The sequence below is a fragment of the Lactuca sativa genome, chromosome 2 (assembly GCF_002870075.4).
Source record: "Lactuca sativa cultivar Salinas chromosome 2, Lsat_Salinas_v11, whole genome shotgun sequence".
Lineage (NCBI taxonomy): Eukaryota > Viridiplantae > Streptophyta > Magnoliopsida > Asterales > Asteraceae > Lactuca > Lactuca sativa.
The window spans coordinates 137347786-137366159 of record NC_056624.2 but is presented as its reverse complement, the minus strand read 5'-3'; the positions used below and the strand labels follow the sequence as shown (position 1 = coordinate 137366159).

The 18374-nt window shown below is 33.9% G+C and overlaps 1 protein-coding gene and 2 long non-coding RNA genes across 4 annotated transcripts; all 3 read right to left on the bottom strand.

The window, feature by feature from the left end:
• Positions 1 to 5565: 5565 nt before the first annotated feature.
• Positions 5566 to 8527, bottom strand: LOC128132200 (uncharacterized). 2 transcript variants are annotated; one of them, XM_052768443.1, is made up of 6 exons: positions 8409 to 8527; positions 7985 to 8089; positions 7762 to 7890; positions 6401 to 6485; positions 5879 to 5996; positions 5566 to 5792 (listed from the first exon to the last, which is right to left on the bottom strand). In XM_052768443.1, the coding sequence occupies exons 1-6, from the start codon at positions 8421 to 8423 to the stop codon at positions 5735 to 5737; spliced, it is 510 nt and encodes a 169-aa protein (XP_052624403.1). In that variant the 5' UTR covers positions 8424 to 8527; the 3' UTR covers positions 5566 to 5734. The 2 variants fall into 2 exon arrangements, with proteins under 2 accessions (XP_052624403.1, XP_052624404.1); XM_052768444.1 differs by having other exon boundaries at positions 6455 to 6485.
• A 4882-nt stretch (positions 8528 to 13409) lies between these two features.
• On the bottom strand, positions 13410 to 13887 carry LOC128132057 (uncharacterized). Its single transcript, XR_008229985.1, has 2 exons — positions 13782 to 13887; positions 13410 to 13686 (listed from the first exon to the last, which is right to left on the bottom strand). It is a non-coding gene; the product is annotated as an uncharacterized LOC128132057 (long non-coding RNA).
• A 928-nt stretch (positions 13888 to 14815) lies between these two features.
• LOC128132056 (uncharacterized) lies at positions 14816 to 15605 on the bottom strand. Its single transcript, XR_008229984.1, has 3 exons — positions 15367 to 15605; positions 15139 to 15300; positions 14816 to 14871 (listed from the first exon to the last, which is right to left on the bottom strand). It is a non-coding gene; the product is annotated as an uncharacterized LOC128132056 (long non-coding RNA).
• Between the last annotated feature and the right edge of the window lie 2769 nt (positions 15606 to 18374).

Here is an 18374-nt window from a genome sequence, read left to right as displayed (position 1 = left end):
TTTAATGAAGTTGGTCCCACCTAATACTTTGCAGTTTCATGAATGTCCAACAAGAGCTACAAAAAACTTGGCAAATGAAGCATTTTTGGCTGCTTAGCCGTAGAGGAACTTTTATGGTGACTTATAACTTGATAATTTCATATCCTATTTATCTTTCTATTGCCACCAATAGAATTGATACCATAATTTTCTAGAAACAGTAAAAGTATTCCAAAAGTGTGAATTTAGACAAAGCACAGTGCCTTTTACAAGATTTTTTTATTAGTATTATGTTATTTATGATGTTAAATTCCATTCAAGATAATGCCATTTCTCGAAACATTCAAAACTTCAGAAAAAGTGATTTTTTACCGAGTACAATGCTATTATAGATAATCTTGATAAATATAATTCCATTTATGTTTTAAAATTGTAAAAATAGCATGTGTTCTACCAGAAATAGTCAACAAAAAAAAATGAATCTTAACAAAGTGCAATGCTATTTAACACATTTTCAATAAAATACAAATGATGTTAAATTCTAGAAAGTACCATGAACTTTTCAGAAACACATTTCCGTTGATATAGGTGCACTCTTGTATCTAGATTTGTCAATGTTCCAAGGTTATCATCATTTTATCTTTTTTTGTAGAATCTTTAATATCAATATCTAAACAAGTATGCACATTGTCAGGTAGACAAGTATCATCAAATGTTTTAGGAGTATGTAAACTTTATCTATCACATACAAATATCATCAAATAGTTTAGAAAAAAATTTCAATTTTATAAAATAACAGACTAATGTGCAATATACAAGTGCTTAAAATTTATGTTTAAAATAACAACCTACTTAAAATTTATGTTTAAAATAACAACCTACTTAGATTTTCGAAAGACTACAAGCAAAAGAAATGACCGTATACCCTTTATAAGTTGGTTATAACCTATGTAACGATATAAATATCAGGAAAAAATAGATATATTACAAGACAACAATTACACAAAATCGTTCCATACTTCAATATACATCATCAAGACAAACAAAAACCACAACACCACTACAAAAATAGAATAAAACCACTCACACATGTAAATAAACGAAACTTAACTCATCTGAAACCTTGTAAGACTATACGTTACACGTCATTTTGAAAATTCCAAAATTACCCTTTGTGGGCCGTGCTCAGCATGGTCCGTTTAAATTCACTAGTATCTATATAAAATTTGAGCTGTTACACATCGCGTATTCAAAACGTGAGAGTTGATTTTGTTTCCTTTTTATGTTATTTTCTTTTCTTGGATGAATATACAAACGAACAATCCTTACACGTTTCATGTATCTGGTTCTTACCCAAGTTGGCGGCGACATATCATCATTTTGGTTAGTTTTTCAATTCAAACTTTCTCTACATTAATTAGTTTTCTATATGTTTTTATTTCCTTGTATTTTGTAGAAGTTGTGATGTTACTGTTACTTGAATCAAAATTGATACTTATTTGTTCGTTTCACACATTCTAATTTGGGGATTCTAGGACTTTTGACTCATTTACTGATAAATAAGTCATTATTTTATAAATTTTAATAAGTAAAATAAATAAATTAATATTTATCTAAAGAGGTGCCCCTTGCATCGAACATGTAAATTGGTCAACATCACCTCAAAACATGGTTAAGTATTTATACACTATTCTAAACGTATATATTCAAATCGCTAAATCATTGTTTAAATTATTTACTAAGTTGAATTTGGATTGTTTTTACATGGAAACATTGATGCTAAAAAAGTTAGATATTCCATTTACAGCAGGCACTAATCTACCTAATCTACCTGATATTATTCTGTCGTGACCTATATGTGTTCGATAAAATGCATCAATGAAAAAATAGTTAATAATCTTTTACATTAACTTCTCTTTGTTTCTTATTCTTTTCAGAACTACATAAATTAATTTAGATGGGTTGGACATACTTTTCATAAATTGGAATTGTGGATTTTTCTTGCAAATTGCAATGGATTCCCCATATTTGTGTTAACACAAATATGCAGAATCGCCGCTATTGCTCGCGAAAGTCGCCGCTAATACCTTTACCGGCGACACGTCCCTGCTATTGAGTCGCCGCTACTAATTTATCGCTATTGCTCAAAAAGTTGCCGCTAATGTTCACTGTCGCCGCTAATGATACGCGTTGCCGCTAATGATACGCGTCGCCGCTAATGATAATGTCGCCGCTATTGGCTTTTTTAATTTTTTTTTAAAAGCAGTCATTTTCAGTTGTCAAAAAACCGATACATAATAACGTTAAATGCAGAAAAACCGATACGTTAAATGCAGAAAAACGATTACATAACATTCAAGTTTTATAATACCATACATACACCAAAATAAATAACAAAATTCCTATAAATTTTTGTCGTACTACAATCTCTAATAAAAGATAAAAACTAGTACGACGTGTCGTCATCACCGCTACCCTCGTTCCCTTCTATAAGTTTCATAGTATTCTCTGAATTGTTGGACATTGGTAGAAGATTCTCCAACTACATAGTAAATAACAACATATAAACTTGTAATTTAACCTATTAACTTAAACCAAACTAAAAACTACCAAATGATAAGAAAACTACCGATTACCAATTTATTTATATATCAACAAACTATCAAATCAACAAACCAACTAACTACATTAACCTTCTAAATTAAACCAACAATCAAACTAACAGACCAACAAACTAATATTTACCAATTTATCGACAAATACACATTACATAGGAACTATCATAGTAATTTACTTTAAATAACAGTTTCAATAATAACATCCTACTTGTTTTTTGCTACTTTTTTCCATTATGACATTGTAGTTTACACATTGCATACAAATACACTCCAAATTGCATACAAACACACACATATATACATTATACACATATGCATACTTTTTATACACATAAAACAACCATCAACACACTCCAAATTGCATACAATACACACATACATACATTATACACATATATGCATACCTTTTATAAACATAAAACAACCATCAACACACTCCAAATTGTTTATAAATACATACATACATACATTATACACATATATACATACTTTTTATACACATTAAACAACATCAACACAATCCAAATTGCATACAAATACATATATACATACATTATACACATATATACGTACATTTTATACATGCACATATATGAAATACACACACACACACACACACATATATATATATATATATATATATATATATACACAAAACACACACAAAAATGCACACATAGTCTTCAATGTTGCAACAGTGGAGAAGAATCTATGATGAAACAATTTTGTGCAATTAATCAAAAATACAAGTAGAAATCGACATTAAAAGAGAAGGAAAAGAAGAAATGAGGGACGAAAACACAAACCACATAGGAAATCGAAATGTCTTCTAGCATCGTCGATATGTCTTCTAGCCTCTGGGAAACTCGATTGAGCAAAAATCTTCGAAGAGAATGGATAAAAACACAGACAAATGAAAGCTGTGAAAGCAGAAAGGGGTTGTTATTTGCGTCGACCTTTAGCGGCGACATCAATAGCGGTGACAATTAGCCTTTAGCGGCGACAACTAACGAGGGAACTTATGCCGCGTCTTTTTTTCGAGCTTTAGCGGCGACTATTTTCGACCTTTAGCAACGACAAATTGTCGTCGGTATTGCTTTTGTGCGAAAACGAGGCCCCAACCGTTGGATTATATACTTGATCGGACGGCTAAGGTTTACCAGAAGGGGATAACGCGGATTCAGGCAACAAGGCATTAGCAGCGACACAATTAGCGGCGACAAAGGCTTTTAGCGGCGAAATAATATTACATTGCCGCTAAAAGCTTTTGTCGCCGCTAATTGTGTCGCCGCTAATGCCTTGATTTCTTATAGTGGTTGTTTACTATTTTACTAGAACTAGAAAATAGTGGTAACCAATCTGTCAGAATTACTAAAGTGGTGGTTTTTTGTGATCGGAAATGAATCATATGTATTGAAATAAAGTTAAAGAAAGAGTTTTAATTGGTCAATATTGTTGACTATTTAAAGCAAGTGGATCCCAATGGCATTCTGTTAGAATTTTCATGAAAACGGTTAAGTTAGGATTTTTCTTCATATCAGAATGCAAACATCTGTTCATTCTATGAGAATATAAATATTACATAAAACATGTGTTACTAGTAATGCTGACAGAATACATGTATACATGTTTTAGAATGTTTATACCTATGGAAGAAAAGACTATGATTTAAATGCATTTTGTAATGTATTCTGTTAGAATTTATTTGTATAAATGCATTCTGTTAGAATGTCTTTGAAAATGTTTGTTAACAATAAGTATATTTGCTTAACTGATAATACTAACGAGTAATACATCTTATTCTTTCAGAATGACATGGAGAAGAAATTCAATATTGATCATACAAAAGAAAGATTTGGAATCGAGTTCAACAACAAGTATATTTGCAAAGAATTATATTTTTATGATAATTCATCACATTTTCGTAAAAATAGTTGGAATCAAGTGGATTAGCTGGACCATTGAAGAAGATCAAGTTTATTTGTTCAAAAATTGTATATTCAAGAATGTTATTTTTTAGAATTTTATTCATTTTTTATGATATTCTGTTAGAATATGTATAACTATATTAAAATGTATATAAAACTATTAGTTTGTAAGAATATGTATGAATTTCTAGTTAATTTCGGATGTATATTATGAATAAAATCATAGACCCTCATTCTAACTTAGATGTATATGAATAATATGTAGAATTCTTAAATCAGGTTAATTATCAAAAATATATGCATTAGAAATATATTCTGCAAGAATAAATTTGAAAATATCTTTAGATGTTTATGGTTGGCATTTTGTGACAGAATAAAATCGGATTTTTAAATTTGAAATAATTTAAAATATTCAAATTTAAAAAAAAAAGGGAATTAATTATCCCTTAAAATCCGAAAATTTCCTTTATTAATATAGGTTAATTGACCAAAATGCTCTTATGTTGAAATTTTTATGATTATATGGTATATGTTATCCTATTGTGATATCATAGACTCTCATATCATGACCATGTATTTTATTCCTTCTGTTGGTCCAGATTTATGCTTATGAGTACACAATAAATGTTAGGAACATTTGAACCTAACCCTATATATATATATATATATATATATATATATATATATATATATATATATATATATATATATATATATATATATATATATATATATAACTTTATCCAACATATTTTCTAATTTATATTTAACCTTCGTATACTTTTCAAAATATGTGCCTAAATCCTTCCTTTTTAGTATTTTATTATCATTTTAAATTCTCATTTTTAACAATTAACTATTATACCCCCATTGATAAATATAAGTTTATATCATGAACTTTCGTAATATCATATTGACCAAAATTATTATTTTGATGAATCTTTAATAAGTTAAAAACTATAAATAACTAAATAGTTAATTTCTATTAAAACAATTTCGCACTCTCATCGCTTCTATTTTCATCCGTAAAGCTTGAAAGAGGTAAAAATCAAAATCTTTCTTTAAGAAATAGTCAAACCAAAGTTCTCGTATTCAATGATAAAGAAAAACCACACAAAACACAATCAATGGACATTGTCTTTCAAAGAAAAATAGCATAACGAACAAAAAAAACATATAAAAGGGACCAATTATTTGCACAAACTTCTTTCACATAGAGCCTAATACTGCCCTGGTACCACGAGATTTTCTATTCTTTCGACATCCCCTGAAATACATAATATTATTAGCATTGTATAAGCATTGATATCATTTTCATGAAATAAAACAAAGGAAATGGAAAATATGAGTAACCTTTTAGAGGTGGATGTTTTACTTAGATCTGAACCTTGAGGTGCAAGATTCTTGAATGTCTTTTCAAGGTGAACGTACTTACCACATCGCCCATACTTGTGCCTTCTTCTAGACTTATCTGTTGGTTTAATTATATTAAAAGAAATATTTTGATCTTTACCTCTTTCAAGATTCAATGTTGAAAATAGAAGAGACGAGAGTGCATAATTACTTGAATAGGATTTAATTATTTAGATATCTATAGTAATCAATTGTTAAAAACAATTAATTGTAAAATATGTTAAAAATGCTTCAACTACAAAAGGTATAGATTATATTTTATATTTAGATTTATAAACATGATATTTTTGATTTTTAATAAAAGCATACACAAAATTCTCTTTTATTTTAATGTGGCCTCTTAACTTTCTTTTGTAGGATATTGATTGCTTTCGTTTTTTTTAAGATTAAAATATTTGTGAAATGTTTAACCAAAACGTATCATTGACATGATAAGAAAAAAAAAGTGAAAACCCAACATACATATCGCACGAGGTGTCGACATAGCAGGAGAAGCTTCAATAGTGGTGTTGTTACCAGCCAAAAAGTGTGATTCCACATTTACTATCTGCAAGAATCACAGGTAGGATGTAAATCAAGATTGTATTACATCATTGTACTTTCATAAAACTATCAATTACAAAAATAGTAGCAATGTACTTTCATTCATTTGGTTACTATAGCATCATACATTCAAGTTTGTGAAATAAGGAATTTGAATTTATGCAATTGGTGTAAATGCTTAGATATGGGCATTTTTGGCATAACTGAGTGATATGTTATAACTACTTTTTTGTTGCTTATTTATTTTGTACACTTAATAAGCTAACATGGAAAAGTCAAGCATTTCTAACAAGAAAGAAAGAAGTAATGTATGCAAGATTAAACTTATTTAACAAATTCTCATTTCTCTAATCAATGTATTTCACTCTTTTTTATTTCTCTTCTTATTTTTCAAAAAACTTATTCACACTCGTTGACCTTAGGGGCAAGCACTTGGACCCCGGACCGGGAACCGGACCTTGTAAGCCTCAACATGTCCCGTCCAAGCTCCACAATTTTTTGCAAAATAGGTCTGGTCCAAGATTAGACCCGATCCGGTTCAATCCGACCCTAATGCTCACCTTTACGTCCAAGACCGGAAACCGGACTTAGACCACCTGGTAGGCCTTAATTCTCAACAGGTTCAGTCGAAGGTCCACCAATTTCTGCAAAATCAGTTCGATCCGGTCCAAATGCTCACCCTAATTAGGTAATCCAGGAACTAAGTGGGATGATTCTCACAAGTGCCCCCAAGCTTTGCAATTTGGACAAGTGTAGAGGATTTAAAGTCGTGCGTAAATGGTATCACTTAAAATTAGTACCATGTTTATATTTTAAAGAATCTTTATTGGTCGTTTTTAGCGACCTTTATTTACTTACTAGATATGCCAAAAAAAAAAAAGAAATAGCCAAATACTTTAATTGGTTTTTTTATTATAGTATCACAATCTTAATATTTTACTATTACAACATCATCTTTCATAAAACTATCAATTTCAGCAAGAAATAGAAATGTATTTTCATCGGTTGTTATCTATAGCATCATACTTTCAAATTTATGTAATCAGAGATTTCGATTTTTGCAATTGGTGTAAATGTAAAGATATGAGCATTTTCAGGTTTTAATTCGCTTTTCGTTTGTAGTTCTTCTTGCCTAATTTGAAGAGCTTCAGGCAAATACTACCGTGTAAGTATTTTACTTCTAATATAATTTTATTCATGAATGTTATTTTAGAGTTTTATTTACACATTTTGATGCCTTAAAAAGGAAAAATGTACTTGGTTTAATGATTTACACTTACATTTTCCCCAGTTGTGCTCATGGAAGACGCAAGAGGTGGAGACCGAGTAAGAGTGGTGGTCTCGCTTATAGGAGGTGTCATGGGTGTGTTGTCGTAACCATCCACAAAGTGCGGTTCCACAATGATTATCTGCAATGATTCACAGGTTTTTAAAATGTTGTTTTCTTCTCCTAATTGTAGAAAATGAAGGAGATCAAGATTGTATTCTGATAGGGATACTTACTTTTCTCTCCTCTGTCCAAATTTCAAACATAGGTTTTAGAAAAATTCCTTCTGCCCCCTCATATTCTCCTCCTATCACTCTAACTTCTTCCCCATAATGGAAACTCTGCAGAATCATCAGAAAGAAGTTAGCCCTATGGAAAATAGCATACTGCTATTGTGAAACTATCAACCATTGATGTGAATGATGTGCTTAAAGCCAGTGTCATATGTTAATAAATTGAAGAATATAGAAAATAAAGGTTTGAGCAAGCTGCCATGGATACTCTTAAAAACAGAAAGAAACACAATCCGCCATGGCTGTTAATCGGGAATTTACTCTGGGTATTTTAAAAAAAAAAAAAGACTTAATGGAATCAAGCAGGATTAGGTTTTAACTAAGAACTGAAACAATGAAAAGCAGCACAGAATAGAGAGATAAATACATTAAAATAAGACATCGAGAGTCTTTGATGATCTTGTGCTGTGAAATCGAGAAAGCAAGCAATGAGATATCGCTACCCTTAGAGCCGAAACCCTAAAAACTAATATTTTATACCACTTTTATTTTCACGATGATTATATGTTGTATTTATTGCCCTTCTCTAGGTAAAAGAATATTAATAATAAAAAGTCAGAAAAAATACCAATAAATATTAGGAAAATGACACAAAGTTATTAGCTTTTTATTTTTTATTTTTTTTTTCAATTTTGACACCATATTTTTTTCTATTACATTTAAGTCATAATAATTTTAATTTCTTGCATTCTGACCGGTTAACCGGCTTTCTTCGGATCACACGTTTACCATTGCTGGAATGACATGATGATGTGTCAGACGCGAAAAAGGCGTTTAAAAGGCGCTTTGCGGTTTTTCGATTTTCTGACTTTCTCTCGAATAGCAGCTTACTTTATGAACGGCCATAACTTTCTCACACAAATTATAATTTGACGAACTTTATATCCACAGAATCTTCCCAGAAGAACTACAACTTTCTTTTTATAATAATTCACCAGTAACCTTTACTTTTTATGTTAATCGTTGGCTTAAGAAGCAACAATTTCTAGTCGTTACACTTCTGTCACACCCCGAAACCGTGATGGTGGAATCGTCCCGGGGTGGAGGACGTCATGCGTAGTATCAAAACAATTGTATCATAGCAAACATAGTAAACACAACCAGACATTGAATACATATATGAAAAGGATTTACATTGTTTAATACATAGTTTTGTTCATATCAAAAGTAAAATAGTAAGGACGTGACTCTAACGCTCCGACTTCTGCACACTCTTGATTGTACCTGTCTACTAATTTCCTGAGAATACAAGCAGTATTAAAATATCAGCATAAAGCTGGTGAGTTCATAAACATTTAGTTTTAGAGAAAAATGTTATTTGATTCTTTTGAAAAGTGTTCCTCAAGAAAATCCTATATTTTCTTATGAAGGGTAGTATTGAAAGAGAGTCTATTAGTAGAAAATAAACCATCAGTTTTTGGAAACATGTTATCCGCCCTAGAGGTAAATATGCCAGTTTAGAAATCCCTGAATACTATCTGTATATATCTATATATATATATATATATATATATATATATATATATATATATATATATATATATATATATATATATATATATATATATATATATATATATATAAGTAGTTTTATTACTCAAAATAAAACAAATGAAGAGTAGAGTTTGTAAACAAAATTAGTTTATACTTATTTGCGAGTCGTATAACCATACTTGATATGACCGAGAGACCTTTATAACGTTCTTCAGGCGTTAAGCTAAATGACATTTGTTCACCACAGGCGTGCCCGCCTAACTGTAACTAGTAGTTCTGGTGTGGGATTGTCAGTCCCGAATAGATCTATTCACAAATCTCACGCTCTCCCTCCAGGAGACTCTGGTTATACTAAAAGGATTTATCACTATACGCCTAAGGGTACAGTATTGAAGTAGCGCCTCACAATTATGTATAATCTAGTTTACTAGCGAGAAATCAGTATAAAACAGTAATTATCCTTGAATAAATGTACTTTATACTTCTGAGAAAACATATAACATAAACTAAATCTGCCATAGTTTATATATATTCATTTATGAAATCTGATTAAGTAGAGACTGCCTAGAGGGTTATCCCAAACTATACCCATTATAGTTTATTAGAGTTGATATGGAAAATGTTTTGTAAAAACCTTTCTGAAAGCTATGAAGTTGTATTTTCCAAATAGAAGTTTCCCTTATGTTCAACATATTACAAAAAGAGATAAAATATCCGAATATGTTATTAAACGTGGAAATCGTTGGACTGCATTAATAAGTTTAAAACTTTAACAAAATACTTAGCGTTTGGCTTGTATTCCCCCCCTAAAAACATTAAAAATACGGAAAATGTAGGGGTATGAAATCACCTTTGGAAGATGTTTCGAAGGTAGATTCGCGTAAGGACAAGAAGTTCCACAACTTAATTACCGAGACACAACGAGTCCTAAATGACAATTAGAGACATATATAGCCATGAATATAGTGTTTAGAAGCAACTAAATGCAAGGGAACCCCCTTAGGGACTAGGAAACACTTGAACCAAGTGTTGGGATCACATGTGATTCACCTAAGGGAAGTGTACGGTCCATATGAAGTGTGTGCGGTCGTGGGTGTGCAGCCAGGTGGCGTGTGCGATTGCACATAGGAGTGTGCGGCCGTACAGAGGGTGTGTGCGGCCTTACACAGGGTGTGTGCGACCATACACCCTTCATATGTTCCCCAAGAGTCGATTTTTCAGTGTTTTAAGGTTCAAACCAAGTCCAACTAGAAGATAGGGAATCAAACTCTCACTTTGGAGGTTCTTTGAGGTGTGTACAGCCACCTTATGAAGGTGTGCGGCCGTACACCTTCATGTGATGAAGAACATGATGAAATTTGATGGTTAAGGGCTTAGATCAATGGGTCCTTCATGTATGATAAGCTAGGTGATGGAAAACTCACGTTTTTGAGGCCTTGAGAGCGTTCTTGGATGAAGTTTCTAGAGAGAGAAAGTAGAATGCATCCAAATGAAAGGAATGAGTGAAGGGGTCACCCTATATAAATAGGGATGAGTGTGCGGCTGGAGGATGGGTGTGCGGCCACACACTCGTGTGTGCGCCCACACATTCATATGTGCGGCCATACACTCTGGTGTGTGGCCATACAATCGGGTGTGTGGCCATACACTCGGGTGTGCAGCCACACACTCATGTGTGTGGCCACACACTCCTTTTGATGGAGTGTTTGGCCTATTTGCAACCCTAAATCTTAAACCAACCCATCTCTAATTCAAAATTTGGTTGTACAAGGCTTTAGATCATCCAAACAGGCTCAAAACAATGCTAAAAGATAGCTGAAATGAGTTTAGCATTGATAGAATTGGCTAAGTGTACAAGATAAAAGTTTCGGGTTGTCACATCATTCCCTCATTAAAGGGAATTCCGTCTCGAAATTCAAGAATAAAGTTGTAACTCGTGGACTTGGAAAAGATGGGGTACTTTTGTTTCCTTGGATTCTCGTGCTCCCAAGTGAATTCAAGTTCTCGTTTGGTATCCCATTGAATCTTCACTATCTGGATACAACGTTCGTCTCGTGCGCTGGACTTCCTGGTCCAAGAGTTCAAATGATTCCTACATGAAGTGTAGACTCTTGTTTAACTCAATATTGTCGAGGGGAATCGCAAGTGTCTCATCGGACAAACACTTATTTAGGTTTGACACATGAAAGACGGGATGTATGTTGCTAAGTTCTCGAGGTAACCTTGCTAACTCGGTCGGAGGCAATGATTACAGGTATCCCATGAAAACAGATTACTTCTCGATGGTATACCTAGGTGAGTCTCTCCTTTTTGTACTCGGGCTCTCGCTGGATGTTTCAGCGGATCTTCACTGTCGTATCCGTTGGTTCTGATTCATACTCTTCGCATAAATACCTTCGGGTTTCGAAGAGAGATGAATTTTCGAAGTGCGCATCTAATTGTCGTTACGAGTGATGGGAGTTTTGTGATCGAACGATTTAAGACAAAAGGGTTTGGTATAACATAGACTCAGTCGAACTAAACAAGATGACGTCGTAGAATTGTGCGTTAAGTTTGTCCAGAAAGTTCGTTTCGTTAGCACATTGGTGCCTATGGGTAAATATCTCTGGTGTTTGTTGTGTTTGATTCGAAGTTAACAGGTACTACTAACACGAGGGTTCTGATGTCTTGAAACTATGACTTTCATGAAATGGTTCTTACTATATCTCTCTATGATCGTTTGGTGTACATAAGTCGTGTATAATTACAACTGAACTTAACGTATTCACTGAGTTGTCTTAACTTACTCATCAGGGCTTTAAATCTTATAAGAATGTCGTGATTTAACTTGGACGAGGAAATAATCACTATTATGAGCAATTATATGGGTTTTCGAAAACGTACCAAAACATAGCAGGGTTCTTTGATGCTTCCTCATTCTCTGAGGTCAAACTCCTCCTGTTTCCCCATTGTTCTTCTATGTTGGGCAGTCTCTTTTGAAATGTCCTAAACTTCCACAGAGGTAATAGGTTAGACTTGTCCCAACATTGGTAGTCGGAGTGGTGAACTTGACTAGGGTTCTACAACCGCGGGAGGTGTGTCCCTTCCTGTTGCATCTGGTGCAATGCAGCACTCGGCAGTCTCCATGATGATGGTAGTTGCATTTGCTGCAGTGCGGGAGATTTCCACAGTAGGGTATGGTTGGTGTGTCCAAATCATTGCCTCTCGGTAGGTCTTTGGGTTGAACAACTTCCTTTGAGCTTTTGTTTTAGAAGGTTAGGTGTGTCCTTTCTAGTAGGCACTTGTTGTTGAGATTGGTTAACACCATGATTCGGATTACCGTTAACATTTCCACCCACATTCGTGTTGTTAGCTTTAAGAATAGTTAGGGCGGCTGTCACCACTGCTGTGACAGTAGCTTGGAACGTAGTTGAATCCATTTGGAGGATTGGTGTCGTACCGGTGGGTTGGTTACGTTCTTTAGAGGCATGATTTGCTACATGTCAAGAAAAGAAGCTTGCGAGCACTACTAGAAAAAAGGCCTTTTACGACGCTCATTGCGCGTCGTAAAACGCTCAGACGACGCGCAAATGCGCGTCAAGGAAGGCCCTGTCATAACGAGAGACGACGCGCATTTACAACGTGCATTTACGAAACGCAATGCATATCATTAAAACCGCTGTCAAGAAAGGCCATGTCATAAATGAAGATGACACACATTTATGCGTATCGTAAATTTTATTTTCATTTTTTAAAAAGATTATTTATTTTACTAATTTTCAAATTAAATTTGTCTGTCATGTCTCATAATATAAAATAAAATACCATATACAAAAAAGACAATCCATTGCACAAAAGTTAATGTCATACAAAATACAAAATAAAATACAATAAATAAGAAAGATAATTCATTGCACTAAAATGTCAAATACAAATAATCATCGCTAACTATATAACCTAATACTACATTGCTATTAAGGGACATCATCATAACTTAGTGAAGGTCTTGGAACAATGTTCTCATCATCAACTCTTACACCAACCTTGCTTTAGTAGATGACTTTCACACAATCAATATTGAAATAGATGTTGCCCGGGCCACCATAGATGCTGCCTGAACTTACCGAGCTCAATCTTCCACTGTTTCCTTCATCTCTGCTAACCTCTTTCTCCTTCAAGAACACAAAAGAAAATGAAACCATGAAAATATCACATGAAGTTTAATATCCTCATAAAATGAGATTAGGATTGAGGGAGTTGAAAGTACCTGTATTCTTCGAGGAAACAACTATCATTAAGATCATCTTCTAAATCTTTGAGTTCTTCTGTCTTGTTATCAATCCGAGATTTGGTTTTAGGTTTGGAATCTTCATCTTCTACAAGAGTGAAGGGATCGGGTTTGAAGGCAGAGGGTTTGGGAGGTAAGTTCCTGAGTTTTCTTTGAATATCATCCCATTGAGTTGATGCTCCTTCAACATCTTTGTAGACAAAGTGAAGATCAGCTTTATCACTTGGCTCCCAAGATCTCTGCATGCATAACGAATAATGGGTATTAAGACTTAAGTGATTACATAATAAAAGTGATAGAATCTGAATTACAATATAGATCATACCTTCATATCTCTTTCCTGCCCATCAAAAGCCATTTGTAGTTTCAGCTGACTTCTTTTCGTTCGTTCATCAGAGATCAAATTCTTATGAAGATTTTGATCTTTCACAAGCTTTTTGTCTTCCGTTTTGAACTTTATTGAGAAAACAAAAGAAAATGTCAAAATTTAATTGATATTCACACCACATAGAACACAGATAAAAGATATAATATGATCAACTTTATATCATCAGAAGTAGTTTTTAAAAGAGTCATGTTTCCATATTACAGGTATCTTTAGCAGCTGCAAGAAGATGGTAAACTACCTCTGCACCATCTATCTTGCATGAAAAACTTGCATACAGTGAGAAATTAAGTAGTAAGTTGACAAATTAAACAACATTCAAGCATATATTTTCCAGTGAGAATGTAAATTTATGATTTAATATTCAAATAAACATAATTCAAGTAAACTAACATTTCTAGTTTGTAGCCATCTTCTCTAGAGCAAAATAGCAACCTGGTTGGTCGTTATTGGAATCTGCATCAACATCTGCTATCTGAGGTTCAACATCGCCTTCTTCTTGATTCTCTTCTTGGAACTCGGTCAAATCAATCTCAGTTGACTCCACACTACAGGTTCCATACATAATTAGTGATACATATGTTTGCAAGCTATTACTATTCTACAAAAATTAATAAACAAAACATGCCTGATTACTGAAGTTTTTAGAAGTCTTGTTGCTAATTTAACATGGCGAGGGTGAACCTGAAATAGAATACACACAATTTGGAGCTAACTTAGCACATAAGTCACAAAAGAGGAAACTAGGACATGAGAAAACATTTTGTATATGTTTGACAAGAGGATAAAAATTACAATTTTTTGTAACACTTAAAAAGATGAAACAAGAAACTCCTTCTCTGCAAATCATTAAAAATTGCAAAACACTTAAAAAGGTGTTTGTTTGCTACAAAAGGATGCAAAGACCAAGACAGGACATCACATAACTGGTTTCTGTTAATTTTTCTTTACCTCATCATCGAGGTGACACCTGGAAATTGCCTCTAAAAGTCTGATTAGAGCCTCTAACTGTCTAACTGTCATGCTATATGCAACTCTACTTCCTGGAGTTGTATCTCCTCTAGGAAGAGCAACATAAGAATCAACCAAAAAATTTCTTGCTTCTGCACTTAGCTGCATTAAAATTGACAACATGTTAGAAAAGATAAGATGATAAGATGATAAGAAAATCATACAGACCTTTGGCTTTTTAGAGTTGGCAACTTAAATGTAACACTTGAGTTGTACAGTGGTAAAGGCAGGAGCAACATCATTTTCATGCTTTTGATGAACCCTCACAATGTGAGAGGCGATACGATGATAAGAAAATCATCACTTTTGATACTGACAGTAAAAAGAAATTAAGAAAAATAGAAACTTGCCTGATGTAGAGTTTTGTAGGGTAGAAAGTGTTTGTATTATACTCCATTAACCCACGAGCTAAAAACCTTCATACATCAACCAATTAAAACAAATCCAGAAAGAACAGAAGACAATAAATTATGGCATCCATAACAAAATATATTGTTTTAGGAAATGACATGCACATTCGAAAACCAATGATGAACAAAAATGATTTTAACAGCTTGTAACTTACCCATACTCAGCATCAGTGAAAAGAAATGGATTTGCAACAGCTGCAGGGGGTGGATTATGTGGAAAAGGGGATGGATCGAAAAATGGAAAGAATCTAAGGGTTAATCTTGGAATTTCTTTTAGTACTAAAGCAATCAACTGGTTCGTAGACCTTTCAACAGTTGTAGCAAGAATCTATCTTCTTTGATACTCTTAAATAGTTGTCAATATATGAAACAATGGTTAGCATAACAACTTGAAGTTACAACTTACAAGCCAAATAGAAACATAAAGTAAGTAACTTTTGACATACCAATTGAAGAATCATCTATATAGCTTCTAACTAAACTGAGTGGGGCCACATCTATGACAGATAACAAGTTCTCACTAACCAAAGGCACCCAGAAGAAGGAACCCTGCATAGAAGATGATATAATTGGTTAAGTTCAAACTTCAAATTGTATAAACAATAATATAAATGAAGGGAAACGATATAATAACAAAAGTTAAATTAAGTTTAACCTCTGTGTAGTTTGAAACTCCATTAGAAGAAGAAAAAAGAGACCTTTCATATGCACAACATATACCTAGAATCTAAATTAGGCATGCATGAAGCACAAACAATGATTTTAAACATAATAAAGTCACAACATAAACCATAATCTAATTCCATTCTACATGAAAGTAACCTGACCAAAAGCATAAATTATAGCATTAAAATGTAGAGCACAAAAGTTCAATCAAATCATGTCTCAGAAGCAAAAGAAGAAAGAAGAACAAAAAACCAAGCTGAGGTTGTGTGGCTCTGAACTTATGTGCTCCTTCAACCACCATTTTACAAACCACCTCTTGTAATAAAAAGAATACGACATGTTTAATTTGAGTAGCAGTAGACATGGTCTACTAAGAAAACCTGCAAATAAAAAAAATCAAACCTAGTATCGATGGCAGATCCGTGCAAAAGAAGAGTTGAGGTGTCAAATTGAGACACGAGAAGAAGACGTCGACTTAATCAAACCTAGCTTTCCTCCTGTCAAAATGATCAAACTCATGTCTCCTTGACGGGCAGCGCGTAGGTCAGCGACGGTGGCGGAGAGGAGAGATGGGTTGGAGGAGAAGGCGGAAGTGCGTGCTTAGGTTGATGGCGAGCATATGAACCCTTCAAAGGAAAATATAAAGTATCCATTATTTATTCATTACTCTTACAACCCCTTTAAAGGAAAGTATAAAAAGTAGTCAGAATTTCTTTTACCTGAAGAGCTAATAGGTCGATGGCAGAGGAAGGTGTGAAAAAGATGCGACGTTGGCGGAGGGTCGACGACCAGGAAATAGCACAAAGTGGTGGTCGGAGTGTGAGGGGAGTAGTTAGCGGTCGATGTGGGAAGGGGAAAGAAGTATCGCCGATTAGGGTAAAGAGGGAAGTGAAAGCGGGCTAAGGGTAAAGAGGGAAGTGAAAGCGGGCTTTTCTAATTTTTGGGTTTTTCTTTTTCCCGCTTATTACCAAAGAGCGCGTTTCATTAAAAAATATAAAGCGACATGTTTAGATGACGCATATTTTATAATAAGTGCCCTCCGTGTTTTTTTTTCTAACACTTATTCTAGGGCACGCAAGAATGCGTGTTCTAAATCCTTCAAATTTCTAGAGAGCTGACATTATTTTCAGGTCACGTGCTTTTGCGTATCATAAATCACTGCGTGACATAAATTGCGCGTCATTAAAGGTCTGTTTTCTAGTAGTGGAGCGATGATGGTTGCCTCTGGATGTATCCTAAATTTTTATCTATGCATTAAGGTTTCCCGTTTTGCTATCTGACTCTCGTTGATTCGACCCACATCCCCATGATGTGGTCCTAGAAAGAATAGAAAAAGATTTGAACGCAATAAAGTTCACATACAATAAGTTTACGAACTCCTGGTTGCTCAGCTCATCGGGCTGGCTGAGTAATTCTCATATTTTCCTCGACTCTTGACGATATGGAGATTTGACTATAAGGGTAGTTTCGAGGATCAATTCGATACGAGATTCAACTTGGCACTCAGAAGAAATCCCTAGAATGTCTTTGGGGAAGACATTGGGAAAGTTGCAGACTTCGAAGATGCTCTCAAGGTCTTTAACTTCTTGCGTCTCATTGACAACATGAGCCAGAAATGCATAGCATTCTTTTCGTAGATGCTCCTAGCCTTCGACACATGAAATGATACTAAGGTTCGAATAGACTTATCACTGAAACTAGTGAGGACTCTGTCAGAAGGAAGATTAAGACGAATCGCTTTCTCGAAGCAATGGTCATCGGCACGATGGGAGACTCATTCGTCCTATGTCGATTAGGACATTGAAGCTTTTCATGGAGACTGATATGAAATTGATGGGGGAAAAGGAATAATCGTCTAAGCACATCTTATGATTCATGTTTTGAGGACAAAACAGTGATGGGACCTTGATAAAGTTGCTCAATTTGAATGCTACCGCTCCAAGGTATACTTTTGACAATGATAATCTTTGACTGAAATATAATAGTTGCCACCACTGTCGATATTAAGATTACACAAAGTTTGGAAAAATTTGACCTAGGAGTACGTCTACAACATACCAACAGAGGAACAATTTGACAACATAAAGAACTAGCGAACAC